Source organism: Anguilla rostrata, chromosome 16 (assembly GCF_018555375.3).
Source record: "Anguilla rostrata isolate EN2019 chromosome 16, ASM1855537v3, whole genome shotgun sequence".
Lineage (NCBI taxonomy): Eukaryota > Metazoa > Chordata > Actinopteri > Anguilliformes > Anguillidae > Anguilla > Anguilla rostrata.
The window spans coordinates 27,055,821-27,071,313 of NC_057948.1; the positions used below are offsets into that span (position 1 = coordinate 27,055,821).

The window sequence follows — 15,493 nt, forward strand, 5'->3', positions numbered from 1 at the left end:
GGTCACAAGGACAGTCTTTGGCTGACATTCATGTGTTTTCTATATATTTTGCTAAAATATTAGATCATGTAAATTATTTAACTAATTAAACATTTAAGTGGAAGTTGGCATGGAATCTGAAACAGATACAGCCCTCCATGCCCAGCCCACCCCTGCATTACATCCACTTCCATATAGCAAATTGACGGAATTCAAACATCTGGAGTTAGACAAAAAGTGTGAACGTGTAAGATTTGTTTGTGTTAGCGGTTCATCCTTTGCATTCAATTGGTGTTCATTTATTAGGCGTAAATAAACCTGGTTTCAGCTCCACACCGGTGTTTGATTATACACCGCGCGCTGTGCTGCGTCCAGTGAACTTCAGGTGGTCTTCGTGTTGTGAGGCAAGTAAAAGAGAAAATGTGTCTTTTGTATACTAATAGTGAGTTTTTCATGCTAATATAACATTTCTTTGACCAATTGTACTCTGTAACACCAGGCACACAATTATGCCAATTTCTTCACTTGAGTGTTTAACGTAACGTTTGCTATTTGTTAAGCTTAACCTTTCGTCTCGTAGTTTCTCCTCCACGATTCGCAAAACATTTAAGCCTGTATTGCTCCGTAGGTTACCCCTGGTTTTGTATATATATATAGCATATGTACTTAATGAAATGGTATTTATTTATTTCGTTTTATCGTGATACTTTCTGAAAACCTCGTTTTCATTCGATTCAAGTACTCTAAACAGGGAGGATAACGTTATTGACTTCAGAGTCCAGACCAGAGAAAAGTCGGCGTTCCTGTGTGAAAATGGTTAGTGTTGTAATTTGATGTAGCCTAGTTAAGAGTTTTCAGCTACTCCTACAAGGGGAGCTCCACATAAGTTAGGATAATGATGGCAAACGTGACTCAATCGATGGTCACCTGTCGGCTACGTCATGTGAGTGCAGGTGTGTCTTTGGGCTCGAGAATAACGGCAATCCATTTTTAAATATTCATTTTGTAGCCTTCACTTAGTCGCACAACCTCAAAAGCATAGTAGCTATAAATTAAATGTAAAACATGAAGTGAATACGACTCTATAGAAGTGTTGAATTCCAGTTAAGAGATAATAGTCTTTGGCCGGTTTCAAAGAAGAAAAGATTACTTCGTTACAATCGTAGGTTAAACAAATTGGATAATCCAATTGGTCAAAGAGAATTGCTAGAAATATGGCGATTATAAAATGCTAAACCAAAATCGGCCCATACTTTAATTTGTTTGTAAAGATGTGTTGAGCTCATGTCAAAAAAGTGATTTGTTACTATTAAACTTATTAATAAAAGGAATGACCCAGCAACGTCATAAGCTAAATATTAATATTGCTGTATTTATTTATGAATTGCTTTAGAGGCTCAAAAGTCTTTTAATTACCTTATTTAATTAAATCTTTTAGTGGAATTCATCCCCTCTAAATGAATTCCTGTACTTTGCAGGAAAGGTGTCAAACTCAGTTCCAGGTGGACAATTTCCATTATGGGCTGTTTTCTGTCCCACTATGTTCACTCATTATTTATTGCTGTATATCTGCTAGAAAAATTGAAACACCCTGTGACGTTCCAAAAAAGAACTCTCGAGACTTTAAAGTGATTCATATTCAATTTTCTTTCTTTAATTACACATATATGTATATACCTCAACACAGACAATAACCTGAATTAGAATGTTTACAACTTCACATGTCCAACATAGCACACAGTTAGAAAGGGAAATAGCAAAAAGGGCGAGCATGCAAGAAATAAATAAAAACTTGAATTACTTCTCCTGGCACAGTTCACGTTTTCTAAAGTATAATAACAGGACCCTTGAAGAGGAACATAAAGTAAGATTTTCTTTAACACACAAACCTTCCTACAGAAACATATTTTTTTTCTGTATTTATGTATTGCACAATACAGTATATAATGGCTCCCTACACATATCAAATCAAAAACTGTATATGTCCAAAGCATTCATGAAAAAATTGTCCCTGTGATTGCTTTCAAGAAGTGCTGCATGCACCTTATTAATAATATTTTCAGCATTTTATCTTTACCAGGCTTACAGTACAAAACAGTATTTTATGTGACTTGTCAAATAAACAGAGGATAAAATTAAATTCATTGGTATTGGTAGGTTGGTTTAAAAAACATTTATCTGGCTGATGCTTCCTTACACTTCCCCATGAAAAATGAAACATTACTTTTAAAGAATTACTTTCATTCTTTGACAGAATGGAGGAGTTGGGCCTCATGCACCTGGTTGCAAAACAATCGATATTCATTCATAAGAAATTTGGGAAAAGCTCAGGTGCTGCGTGTTGCCAATTTCTGAGGCATTAGGGCAGTAATGGTCCTGCAGCTATTGAAAAGTGATGACTCCCGTGAAAGGGCATAAGCAAATAAAAAAACTGCTTGTGTTAAGGAAAATAACCCAGTGGTGTCTGTTTCAATAATTCACGACAGACTTTCCTCCTTTTGATCTGAAATTACCAATTGAACCCATAATTTTAGATCGGCCTCTGTTTTGGCTTCATCGATGCATGGATGTAGAGACGGAACACATCTTTCACTTCTCTCTGGTTAGTAATAACTCACAGTCCAGAACTTCATTAGCTCTCCTTCCTTCCACAGCTTAATTGGCTACATGATCCACTGACTGCAACGCCTGACTGAATTATACGGAGGTACCAAAAATAGCACTGATGCAATAAATCCTTTTGTGAGCAGAAATACAATGATCACCTGGAAGAAAAAAAACTAGCAGTTACACTTTTTTTTGGTTTGTCGTTTAGATTTTGAGACAAACTGTAGACAAAATGATCAGTTGTGGTTTAAAGCACAGATTTGACAGAAATACAAAGCACATGTAAATATGGTGGAAGATTGAAATCTGGCATCCACACCTTTGAGTGTTATCTGTATTATTGGTTGTTTTTACTCATTTCTTACAGTGGAAAGGTCAGGCAATAGCATATAATGGGAAACCCACATATTCTCAAATGGCAGTTTCACTGAAAATGTCTTTCCTTCTGTTTGTTTCAAATTTGGATTATTTAAGTGGTTTGCAAAATTTTTATTTCCAGTTCTGAAAAAGATACAAACTTGCACATTTTACCCTGCAGACAGTATTATACATTCCAGACAAGAAGCAGTAATCCAAGGTGATGTATTTGGAAACAAGCAACTGTGTGCCTAAATAGCTTAAATGGATACACTCAGTTATAAATTCAAGCACTGCAAATACCTGGTGGTTATTTGTTGTGCTTTGAGCTTATGTGTCTATTTCCGGTACTTTGGTGTCAAAATAAAATTGTTATAGAGCCTGGGTTTTGGTATGCTTTGTCTAAAGTACACCAAAATTGACTTACGAGATCTACAGCCATACATGAATGCTTTGGTCTGTGCTTTTAAATGGTTTAGGATGATAAGTGCTATGGCAAAGTTTAAATACTCGCTTTGAAATGACAGAAAGAAGATGCTTTTCCTCACAATGCACCCTCTTCATGCACAGAAGACCTGGTCTAACATCTCAGCCAGAGAGCAAACAAAACATTGTTTCTTGTATAGCTCCTGGAACATTTCCACATTACACAGCACTGCAACATAAAGCTTCATGTCTGGACATTAGTATTGTCTCCATCTCTAAATGGGCATTGTCTTTAATTGGTAACTTCAGTCGAGTGCTTTTGAATTTTTCAAGTGCAAGTCATCATAAATTTAGTACTGGATTTCTGCGCACTTTTTATTTGTATGCTTTTTTTGTAAAGTCCTGCTGGTAGAACAAGCAGAAAATCATTAACGCACCATGATTACTGCTAGTCATACTGGGTAGGATCTACTAATGCTTATTTATTTGTCTCTGAATGGTTTTGGTTCTTACACTTAGGATGAGAATGTCAATGGGTTTGCACATCTCCTAGCTTGGATGTTTATTTGGGTAGAATGAGGTAGAATGATCGATTCTGCTAACGCTAGGTCGGTATGGGGCTCAGGGACTGGGAGTGGGAGCAGGAGGCTGAGAAGGTTCAGACGCACAGACGGATCAGACCTAACACAACCACCACACGGTTTTTCTCTCTTCTGGCTCAAGGCAGATGCCAGTCACAGACTGCAGCTAACCATGAATAACCCACAAGCGTGAGAGTTGCACTGCCTTTACATGGCTTGCTTTCATATGTCTCACATGTTCCCTCAAAGGACTTTGCCCTCCGATGTCTTCAGTGTAAATGTGTGAACACAGCCATTGTGTCAGCTCAATTAATAAATACATTGTAATTGTGAGCTGAGGTTTATTGATGGGAGCTGTGGTCCATAGTTCATAGTCTTAGGCCTGAAAGAAGAACTAATATTAGTGAAACCCTCAAGAGGCACCGTGCACTGAGATGGTATTACTGTGTTTGAATAAATACAGATTAAGGGTACCTATGATAATCCTTATCACATTTGAAATGTGCAATATATTTTAGGTTTGTGTAAGAAATTAGATGATGTGCAGTGATATAAATAATGAGAAAACCAGGTGACACTAAAGCACGGCAATTTTTGTGTTGCATTTTGAACAGCCTGGAACACCATGAGGATAACTGCTGCAGCCAAAGAAGAAACTCAAGTTTGGTCCATTTTAGAGGTAAGTAGCCAAATTATTTTTACTGGGTATTTTAAATGTCCATGCTCATATATTTTTTCAACTCACATATTATTTTACATATAAATAGTAAATGGTGACACCAGGTAAAGAAAATGATGTGACTGTAAATGACACTTGTTTTGAGTTACAGTAATAGGATATACCTGTACGTCTGTACGTCCAATTCAAAAACCCAATTCCTCTAGTAACCTATAAAGATATTGAGAAAATCAAACCTATTTGTTCATAATGAGTGCTGCCCTTTCCAGTGGTTCTTTAAAAAAAAAAATTTCTTTTAAAAACCATATTTTCTCAACATGCTAAGCACAGTGCTGATAGTGAATGTCTCATTAGAAATGTATGAAAATATAACTGACTTGCAACCAAATTCAAAGATTTAAAACTGCATTTGGAGAAAGAAGTAGCGCTGCAGTGGTATTTCAGCCCAATGGATGGCAATGTTTCACACAAATTCAACTGCCTCCTGTTGCAGATCCTTCATAGTTGAAGCAGTAATGTTTTGTAGTAACTTACATACTGTGCCAGTCTGGTTTGGACATTAATCCAGTGCCATAAAAACCTTGCTCTTCCATTCTGTATAGTAAAGCCATGGTATAAAAAACCAGCATACAATTTTTGGGTGACACATGCATCAGTCAAAGAAAGTGTACTTGGTTCTTCTTCACAAAAGGGACTTATATGGCAACACAGCAATTTGTCTTTTCCTGTAGCTAATCTCTGTGTAACATGATTTCATGGGGAAATCACTTGCCCCTCTCTTGCCTAGGTCATACACTCACCGGGTTTAGCCAGTTTCGAAAAGTTAAACCTTTGAACATGTAACTACAGTACAATAAATTAAAATGAAATGGACAAAAGGAGGAAAAAAAATCATATTTAACAATTTATACTTTAAAGGTTTCTCTTATTTGGCAAACACATTTTTGGACCTCTTTAAATACTATATACATTCACATTAAGTTACTGTTATTTTAAATATATTCATATGTGTATTTATATTATATATATAGCCCTATGGGCAGCAGTTGAGGTTCCATTCAGTAGATGAATTCTCATTTCATATTGCACCTCTTGTCCTCTCACTGTCTCACAATGCCAATAATATAAAATATTCTACATGAGGGTTTTCATTTCTTGGCCTATTACTGGTACAATAGGTTCACTCTTCATTGAGGGTCTTCTCCATGACAAGTAAGTTCAGCCCAAAACCTAAAACAAGCCCGGCATCCCTCCAGTGCTATCCCCAGACTGGGCAGGCCGAAACCATGGGCAACACAGGCAAAACATCAGAGTCGGGGAAAACACCGAAAAATAATAATAAAAAAGGAATATCTACAAAACAAGTCTGATGCTTTCCCAGACGTGTGCTCAGGAGGCAGGAAGTCAGCTGGGAGGGATGGAGGGATGGCGCTGAAGGGAGGAACGCACAGGAACGAGAGGGAGGTAGAGATAGAGAAAGAACAGAGAGTACACCGTGTATGAATCACTTCACTCTGCCATGCTTTGGAAAAGTAAGGAAAAATGATATGGTAGAACCCACAGAAAGTCTCTACTTCAGAGAGCAACAGAAAAATACCTTTGAATTGAACAGGTATCCTATTGTACAATGCTTGCTTGGATGCTTTTTTTTAAATGTTTTTTTAAAATCCTTTAGTCCTTTTTTTTTTTTTTTTTTAAGTTCTTTGAGGTTCTGCTTCTTTTAGGGGAGGCCAAAAATCTTTTCATCTCCACTCCATCGCAATTCACAAGAAGTCTTACTCAGTTTCTTATCCTGGTCTTTTTCTTTTTGTCATTATTGTTTTTTTCTTTGCCTTGTAATTGGTGCGTTTTAAAAAAAGCTTCACACGCAATTTCCTGTTTCTGCCTCCATGGTATCACGTTGAGCTGGTAGTAGTCTGTTCTCAGCCAGCTGAAGTACACTCACTGTATCTGTTTTTTTTTTGGGTGTACCTTGTGGCCTGTCTCTCCCTCAGGCCTGACTTGCTGAGAAGTTGAAGTAGCTTGCGTTTGGTCACAAAGATGAGAGGTTTCCTCGTCTCTCAGTAACTTTGGCAGTGTAATAAAAATAGGTTTGGACTGTTTTTTTTTTTTGTTTTTTTTTTTAAACTCATTTGGGTTCACGTCAGTACAGAGAGGTGAGTCCGGTGTATATTTTCTTGGCTCGCTAGCAAGGTAGTTAATGGATTTTCCTTTTTTTTTTCTTCTCCTTAAGATTTTTGGACTATTCTCTTATTATTTCATTTAAAGCCAAAAAAAGCACTGAAACTAATCCTTCCTCAAATAAACAGCCTTCTTACGGAGGGAACAAAATTCACCGTTCCCTTGGTGACTGCGGCCCTCTTGAGGAATGGAACGTCCTGATGTCTGTCTTTTTACACAGAGGGACAGAGTGACAGAGGAGACTGTTCAGGCAAGATGCACTGCCGAACCTGTTCTTTGAGATGGCTCCAGAAAAGGCCTATACCAAAGGTGTATATCATAGGGGTGCATGATATCCAACAATTCTCATAATCACGTCCTTCCATAATTGCTAAAGTCAAGAAAGGGGCATTCACTGTTACTATATCATGTGCTCCTGTGCTACTAAAATTCTGGATTTCATGCAAACCCCCATACATACCATGAGTAGTATAGGGCTTGTTTTACTGAGGCCAGGTCTTAGGCATGCTAGGAATATTACAAAGCTAGTGCTGACTCAGAGCTTTCAGTGCTGAACTGTTAATTGTGTGGTAGATACTAAATATTTTGTAATAGGATTACCACTGAAAAATTCCACTTTAATTAGAAAATATGCCTTCAATGTGTTTCTATACATCTTTTTGGCTCCCAGTAAATTTAAGCCCTGGCAATGTCATACAATGCAGCAGGCCTGTCACAGGTGTGCGGGTGTGGGCGCGCGTGTATGCAGGTGTGTGTGTGTGTGTGTGGGCATGGGTCCGTAGGTGCGTGGATGGCTGAGAGACAGAGAGGTCCTTTCGGAGGTTGACGAGTTGAGAAAACACCATCTTCAGGTAGCTGTGAAGTAGACGCGGTATTGGTACTGCGGGGAAAGGGTGGGGCATGGCATGTGTTTCCTCAGTGTCTTTCGCAGAGGGGTTGAGGGTGCTGTGGCTGCGGCCTGTGGGGGGGGGGAGGGGGGGTCATGAGGGCGTCAGCGGGAGGCATTGTCGAGCAGGGCGGGCGTGGCCGGCGTCGTGGACCTGGATGCACTGCTGGAGCTGGCCTCCTTGGGGCTGCCTGAGGTGCTGCTGCTGCCCGCGCCCTGGCTGGCCAGGGACAGGGGGGCCGGCGGGGTGCTCTCAGAGTGCGTGGGGGGCGCGCCGGAGGAGGAGGGTGCCCCCTGCGGCACACCGCTGCCCCCCGGCATCCCCTGGAGGCCCTGCCCGCACACGTGGTGGTGCTTCTCCCAGTCCTTGTGCTGGCAGAAGGAGCCGCAGTACCGCGCCGTGTTGCAGCCGCTGCACGTCTCGCTGGCCTTGCGGCCGCAGTTCCAGCAGCTCTGAGGACACACAGGAGCGCCGCGTTACTCTTACTGAACGCGCTCTTACGACACGCGGCCTGACCGAGACTGACTCTATCCAACCAGCAGTGATCTGGACTGAAAATAGGATTGATAGCAGAGTTTAATCCACGTTAGCATTTTCTTAGAGATAACCTAAATAACCTAGCACCCTTTTCACTAATGAGACTGCATTGTGCAATAAATAAAGGCATGATATGTTCAATGCGATTGACCAACTTGAGTTGCACATTGCTGTGATCATTTATTTCGGATTCCTGATTCAGTAATTTATAATAAAGTGCAAAAAAACTAAGATAGTTGCCAAAAACCGACTAAATAAAGAAGTGCAAAATTTAATTCGTTGTGTGAAATCTATGCAAAGAGAAACTATGTAAGATGTTGTGTGTGGCTGGAGAGCACACATAAATGTTAAGGTGAGCTTGCGTGTGTATAGGGAGAGTTAGATGAGTGAGCGCTATGCGTGTTGGGAGATACAAGTGAGCCTTCTATGGGCAGGATAGCACGCAGCAGATGAGCTGCTCACCTCACTCGAGTCCTCCTGCTGGTTGATGACGGTCAGCGCGTCCTCGGAAGCCTGCCTTTTAGCCTCGGCCAGAGCTCGCTCCATCTTGGACCTCTCCACAGAGATCATCTCGTGTGCCTTGCGCTCGGCGTCGGACACGGCCTTCTGCAGCTCCGACATGGCCTGCCTCTTCACCTCATTCACGGCCTCCTCTGTGGGGCGAGAGAGAGAGAGAGAGAGAGAGACAGAGAGAGAGAGAGAGAGAGAGAGAGAGAGAGAGAGAGAGAGAGAGAGAGAGAGAGAGAGAGAGAGAGAGAGAGAGAGAGAGAGAGAGAGAGAGAGAGAGAGAGAGAGAGAGAGAGAACGTCAGGCCCCAACGCTCAGGGCCCTCCTATCCTTCAGTCATCATCCTTTATTGAGACACTCTAAGCTCTCGGCTTGTTTTATCTCTGCAAACAGATGTACGTCATCCAACATTTAAAACATTCTGTCAGAATCCTTTAATAATTCAACAAAACAAGTCTGGTGACAATCAGTTTGAGTGCTGACAACAGCAGATGTCTCGACTTGTTCGCAAACTTGCCCGTTTTCCCCACTATTCTGAGTCTTTGTGCTTTCAGCGCTACGCTCTTCGCCCAATGACCGCGAGACCAACTTTGAAATGAAGAAACCGTTGATGTCTCCCCATATACGTGATACAGAGTACTGTTGAGGTTTAATTCCCTCTTCTTTGTTCTACAAATGCCATTGTGTATGAGTGAATAGGCTTTGTTTTTAGATCAGGCAGGTGTGTGGACTCATTCACAGACGGCATTTCAAGAATAGATATCCAGACTCCTACTTGCTGGAAGACAGAGTGTTTATCAGTATAATTGTGTTCCATTTTATTCCATTATATATCATACTGTGCCATGAAGGACCAAACAAGGACAAACACTTTGGAGATACTATGCTTTATTCCTACTGAGATATATATTCAGAAATATTCTGCTCTTTTGCCCTCCTGAAAACCACACAGTACGATATATCAAGACATGGTCAAATATTAATTATAAGGTAACACTCAAAACGATTTCTTTTATATGTTTATTTTGAGTGATATATTTGAACATGTCAAAATGTGCCTTATATTCAGGGATGAATACAGTATTTTAAAATGAGATTTAAAATGGATGAAACTTGAGTACACTGAATATCCGATACCAAGAGTGACAGACAGACAGATTGATACCTAGAGCAGAAGAGACAGAGCGAGAGACGACGCAGGCGACATAAAGCATTAATGACTTTCCTCCTCCCGTGCTCAGACCGGTAGAGTCGCCCCAGTGGCAGTGCCCTCTCCTGATGAACTCCACCGGCTCTGTCCCATTTCACTATTCTACCTGTGTTCCCCGCTGCTTTCTTTCACATTTATGAGGACCCCCTCTCCGGTGGCTCCAGCCCTGTCAGAGGTCTGCTGGCTGCCCGGAGGCGTGGCGCTGTGCGGAGCCTTTATCGAGCCCCCGGAGCGTGTGGAAGCACTTAGTATTCCTCCCCTCCTCTCCGCATCTCCCACACACTTCCCCTCTTTCTTTCATCCCATCTCCTGCCTCCCTCCCTGGTTTCTGTCCTCCTTTCGTCTGCCTATTCTCCATCAATTCAAGCTTTCGAACGTTCAGTCATCGGACTAAATGCATGCACCACTAAGATCACTTTGCAAATTTAATTAATTTCATCAAGGAGACTCCAGAGCAGATGCTGGAGCAATTAGCTCTTAATGGAAAACACCAGGGCCTCGGTATTAACGTTTCTATTCTGGAGGGATTTGGCAGGGCCCTGTTTTTTTTATTTCTCCTTGTTCACACTTCGGGTCTTGTTCCTCTTAAAGAGCGGTAGGGTTCAGACCTCACTCGACCGCCAAACGCTTTTTTTAAACGTCTCCTCTTTTTAATTTAATTAAAGGCGGTCAGCGGAGGGGTGCGCCACGGCAGCGCTGTTTATGGGAGCGGCGGAGAGGCAGAAATGGCGCGTTGCCCAACGACGCCTCATGAATAATCCAGCACATACACATCATCGGAGGCGATGGGAGCCGTTACTCACCCTGCTTGTTTTGGAGTTGCTTTAGTGCTGGTGAGAGTGGGACACTTGTAGTACCTGTATGAAAAACAACTGCAATTAAAAGGGCATTACTGCCAGTGAAAATGCAGCACAGTTCTTGCAGACAACAGCAGGATTTTTTTTAGTTTTTTTTTTAGTTTTACACTCCGTGACTGCAATTCAATTGCACAGGCATCTGGATTCAAAACAAAGCCAGGCTGTGCTGTTCTGTGTCTTGGCTTTCCTAGGCTGAGCAGTAGTGGAGCCACGCTCCGCCATGTCTGATCCAGTTCCTGCTGCGGCTATTCTAGGTGTCACAGGTTTACTGTTCGCTGTGAATAAAATCACAAGCTAGCGGTCTGTGACCTTTACAGTAGGGGGTGGGGGGTTGTGGGGGGGGGGGGGGCGTCCTACCTGTGCTACACTGCTGTTGACTGTGCCAGGTTACTGCATTTTCACCGCAGTTTTAACTGCAGTCGTCTTTCATAGTGGTGACAGATGGAAAGCACTTATCGCTAATGACACATGGGATTCCAATCTCTAGCCTTATGTAACCGGGCTATCTCCCCTCAGCTAGCTGCGCTGACGGCCCTGTCCAGATGCTCGGCGCTTACCAGCCTTCCTCCAGATCTCCTCGGGCAGGTAACCGGAGGTCGGTCTGTGCAAAAAGTCCCGGTGAATCTCTGAAAGGCAAGCGGACAGACGGCAAAGCATTCACACGCTGCGTGTCACACTTAACGCGCCGCGGTGTATCAGCTTCCCAGAATTCATCACTTTCCCCTCGGTAATGGACCGCTCGGTGTTTGCATGCTTCCCGTCACGGTCACTGAGACCAAAGCCGATTCTGAGCTCGGCTTTGCCATATCTGTGGGATGCGTTCCCAGGCTAAAAGACTCAGATTGTGGCCCCCCCCCACCCCCGGTGGGTGGGTGGGGAGGGGTGTGCATGCGTTTGACCTGTGTGGGGTGCAGTGGAAATACCTAGGGGCTGTGTCTCGGTGCTGTTAGAGGTGTTGGAGGAGGAGTTGTGAGGAGGTGGAGGAGGAGGAGGAGGAGGAGGAGGGCGCTGGGCGGAGCTCCCACCTTTTTTCATATCCTCCACATCACTGTAGCGGCGGATCCAGTGGTTCATCTCCTCGCGGTCGGCCTCCTGGCAGCGACGCAGCACGGTCAGAGACCGCCGCGTCTTCTCCACCATGTCCATGATGCAGTTGAGCAGCTGCAGGGAGGGGGGGGGAGGAGGGGGGAGGGGACACAGACAGAGTCAGAGAGGACCAGATGGGCCAACCTACTCTCTCCTTTCCTTTCCCAAAGGCAGTTACTGCCGATTTAACTCTGCCGATTACGCCAGGGAGGAATTAGTACAGCACAGCGTCTCCTGGAACTGGTTGTGTGGAGGGACCTGGGATAAACCCAGTAATCACGGCTCATGTTTAAAGCTTTATATAATGCTTCATTCATCATTTCCTTTGCACATGTTGTTTCAGACATATTTCATCAATAGTGTCATTTGGACATGGCAAATTTAGATACATACATACATCACAGTTTATACATTTCACACGGTGTTGGTACACTGATGAAACCTAAAGTAAATGATGTTTCACAGTCAGTTCTATGATAATGACATTTTCGGTGTACATGGGGCTACATAGAGGTAAACAAGAAAACAATGCTGAGACTATTTATTTGACAGTTGATACTGGCTTAGTGCCTGGTGCCTTTCTGATTGGCTGATTTATCCAGTGGCTGTTAGCACTGTTTAATAGGATTTTCTCTGTATTTGTCAGAACATGGCTTTAATTTTCTGGGCATAGCTGGCTAGCCAAATACCCGAAAGTGGCTTACATTCCACTCTGTGCGCTACAGTAATCTGTGAGGGTGATGGGTACCCTCGTTAAGGCACCATGTTAGGCCACCATGATACAGAATGATGGACTACAAGACTACTATGAGCTTAGACCTGTCTAAACATATACAGCACAGTATTAATTTAGTAGGCGTTTTTGTGAGTACTGGGTAGGCCTCTTTGAGTGAGGCAAGATGCTGAGCGCAAGGCACATCGTTATGCAGTCAGAGAGAAGCATCATGTGACCACAGGGGTGCTCTTTTTTCATGCATATCTGTGCTGCTCCTTGTGGAGCCCAGGGGGGGTGACCTGTACTGTACGTGACCCTTCAGCCTGCCAGCACTCAGAAAGCAAGCCATTCAGCGTGCGCTTGGGTGGCTATACAGAACAACAGAATAACAATGTCACTGGAACAGCTGTGCAGCTGATGTGGAAAGTCTAAGTGATTCATGCCGCCCCCGTGACTCCACCCTCCCCTATCTGCTACACTGCCATGACCTCTCTTTGTATGCCTCCCTGTGTCTTTCTCTCCCTCTCTTCTTTCTCACTCTTTCAGTCTCCCTAGGCTTCACACAGCTGTTTCTTCCCTTCCTTTCCCAATGTTTCTCCCAGTCACTTTCTCTTGCTCAATAAGTCAATATCCCTCTCTGTCTCTGTATTTCTGCTCTGTCTGTGTGTGTGTGTGTGTGTGTGTGTCTCTCTCTCCCTCTCTCTCTCTCAGCTGTGTTTATTTTCAGTGGGCTGTTTCTGGCACAGGGGAGCAGAGCAGGCCAGTTCCCTCCATGACTGCAGCCCTTGTCTCAGCTGCTTACCCCAGCTGGAGATCCTCTCCGCCCAGACCCTGGCTCCATCTGTGCGTGTGTGTGTGTGTGTGTGTGTGCGTGTGTGTGTGTGTGTGTGTCCATGTTTCTGTGTGTGTGTGTGTGTGTGTGTGTGTGCATGTGTATGCGTGCGTGTGTGTGCATGCATGCGTGTGTGTGTGTGTGTGTGTGTGTGTGTGTATGTGTGTGTATGTGTCCATGTTTCTGTGTGTGTGTGTGCGTGTGTGTGCGTGTGTGTGTGTATGTGTCCATGTTTCTGTGTGTGTGTGTGTGTGTGTGTGTGTGTGTGCATGCGTATGCGTGCGTGTGTGTGCATGCATGCGTGTGTGTGTGCGTGCATACGTGCGTGCGTGCATGCGTGTGTATGTCTGTGTTTGTGTGTTAGAGAGAGAGTGAGAGACAGAATTCAGGACTGAAGTACAGTGAAGGCCTAATAGCTCTTGCTGTCGACCACGTGTTGGCGTGTACCTGGTCTATACCTCCAGCTCTCCAGCTGAAGCCCAGCCAACAACAGATTACCTGAAGCGTGTCAAAGGCATGCACCCTGGCGACAGGCTCTGTCTCGTATCTATCAGCGTCGTCCTACGGCCCCCTGCAGGGCCAGTGCACTATTGGGCTCCGCTGCTGAGGAGGAAATGGAGGAGGAGGAGGAGGAGGAGGATAAGTGGGGAGCCGTACCCCAGTCACACGTACATTATCGAGGTGCTTCCACTCCTCGGCCCACTCCCGGTCTGTCAGGCGGTGATCGATGACCTCCTCCTGCCGAGCTCCATGCACCGCTGCAACACAAACAGTCCAGGGTGAGCGCGCTGGCGCCAGCCCATATACGAGCCCTGCTCTCAGCCGTGAGGGCCAAAGGCTCGTATGGCAGCTTTCTGGGCAGAGACACAAATGACCGATCTAATCTAACAGCCACATTTCTGACCAGACGATGTGAGTTGCCATTCGCCGTGTATTTATTCAGCGTTTGACCTCACTCTGGAACGCTGAATCGCTATTATGGGCCCGTCCCATTGAAGCAGCAGCTACATCAGCTTGGGAGGGTGAGGACTGGAAGCTCTGACCTGGCCAGCTTCACGGACGCACTTGAAAGACTCATTTTCATTGGACAATACCAAGACCAAGCTGGATAAGCCGCTGCTCCCTATTGGAGGATGCGCCCGGTGACGGTACGGCTCCCTTGCGCTTGCTCACCTGCCTGCCGGTGCCTCTCGCGGGATTCGCGGTGCTCGGCGTTGCGGTAGGCGTCCCTGTAGTGGTGCGCCAGCGCCATGTCCTCCAGCCGGTAGTGCTGCGGGGCGGGGGGGTTGGGATGAGGCAGGCCGTTGGGGGGGTGCGTGGGCAGGCCGTTGGGGGGCGGGTGGGCCGGCAGGCCCCCGCTCGGGCTGTAGCGCTGGCTGGGGCTGACGGTGCACGGCCGTTTGGGCAGGTGCTCGGGGTGCAGAGCGTCTCTGTCCACACCGCTGTCTTTGGTCCTGAGGAGACATCGGCAGGCGTTTACTCACACAGCGAATCCTAAATGCAGCCATGTACAGCACATACGGTAAACGCATCCCAAATGCAGATCTTAGCCTTCACTTCCAGACTGTCCCAGACTCCACCTGAATTGCATCTCCAGCTCTGCGTCTGACAGCCCACATGAACATAAATGTGTCTGTCGTCTGGATGGTTCTGCATGTATGGCTTCCTAATCTGTGCATTCTGTGCTGCTTTGGCTTGCCTTCAGCAGCTCTGGGACATGGCTGCTGGTAGGGTCAGCATGCCCTAATTCACTCTGTTTCTTAAGCACTGTGCTGTGTGTAAGCAGCTCTATGTCCTGAGCTGCTGGGCCACCCTTGCACTGCGTTCCACTCCCCCCCCCACAGTCTCCTCCACCTCTCCCTGTCTTTCCGGCATCCCTCCCCCAAATCAAAGCAACAGCTGGGACGTCCTGCTGCAGCACAGGGGTTGAGAGGCAGAGGTGTGCGGATTATGGGAGGGATCACCCCCCCACTCCCCCACCCGCCTGCATCAGATCACACAGGGGTTCAGCCAGCTGCCATCTGGACACATCCCTGACATATGGCCGGGCGG

At 45.0% G+C, this 15,493-nt stretch overlaps 1 protein-coding gene and 1 long non-coding RNA gene across 11 annotated transcripts in view; one reads left to right on the forward strand and one right to left on the reverse strand.

The window, feature by feature from the left end:
* Positions 1-406: 406 nt before the first annotated feature.
* Positions 407-15,493, forward strand: part of LOC135242758 (uncharacterized) — a 76,947-nt gene continuing 61,860 nt past the window's right edge. The window contains exons 1-2 of one of the 3 annotated variants that reach the window (XR_010326454.1): positions 407-795; positions 4,565-4,629. This is a non-coding gene — a long non-coding RNA (uncharacterized LOC135242758). The remainder of the gene's footprint in view (positions 796-4,564; positions 4,630-15,493) is intronic. The other 2 variants (XR_010326455.1, XR_010326453.1) reach the window with 2 other exon arrangements.
* The window catches only part of LOC135242757 (protein CBFA2T3-like), a 46,287-nt gene continuing 32,405 nt past the window's right edge, over positions 1,612-15,493 (reverse strand). For 2 of the 8 annotated variants that reach the window (XM_064314017.1, XM_064314023.1), the window contains exons 6-12: positions 14,615-14,895; positions 14,099-14,199; positions 11,732-11,969; positions 11,366-11,434; positions 10,755-10,808; positions 8,697-8,887; positions 1,612-8,149 (exon numbers count right to left, since the gene is read on the reverse strand). In XM_064314017.1, the coding sequence (XP_064170087.1) occupies positions 7,802-8,149; positions 8,697-8,887; positions 10,755-10,808; positions 11,366-11,434; positions 11,732-11,969; positions 14,099-14,199; positions 14,615-14,895 (1,282 nt within the window). In that variant the 3' untranslated portion in view covers positions 1,612-7,801. The remainder of the gene's footprint in view (positions 8,150-8,696; positions 8,888-10,754; positions 10,809-11,365; positions 11,435-11,731; positions 11,970-14,098; positions 14,200-14,614; positions 14,896-15,493) is intronic. The other 6 variants (XR_010326452.1, XM_064314021.1, XM_064314018.1 and 3 more) reach the window with 6 other exon arrangements.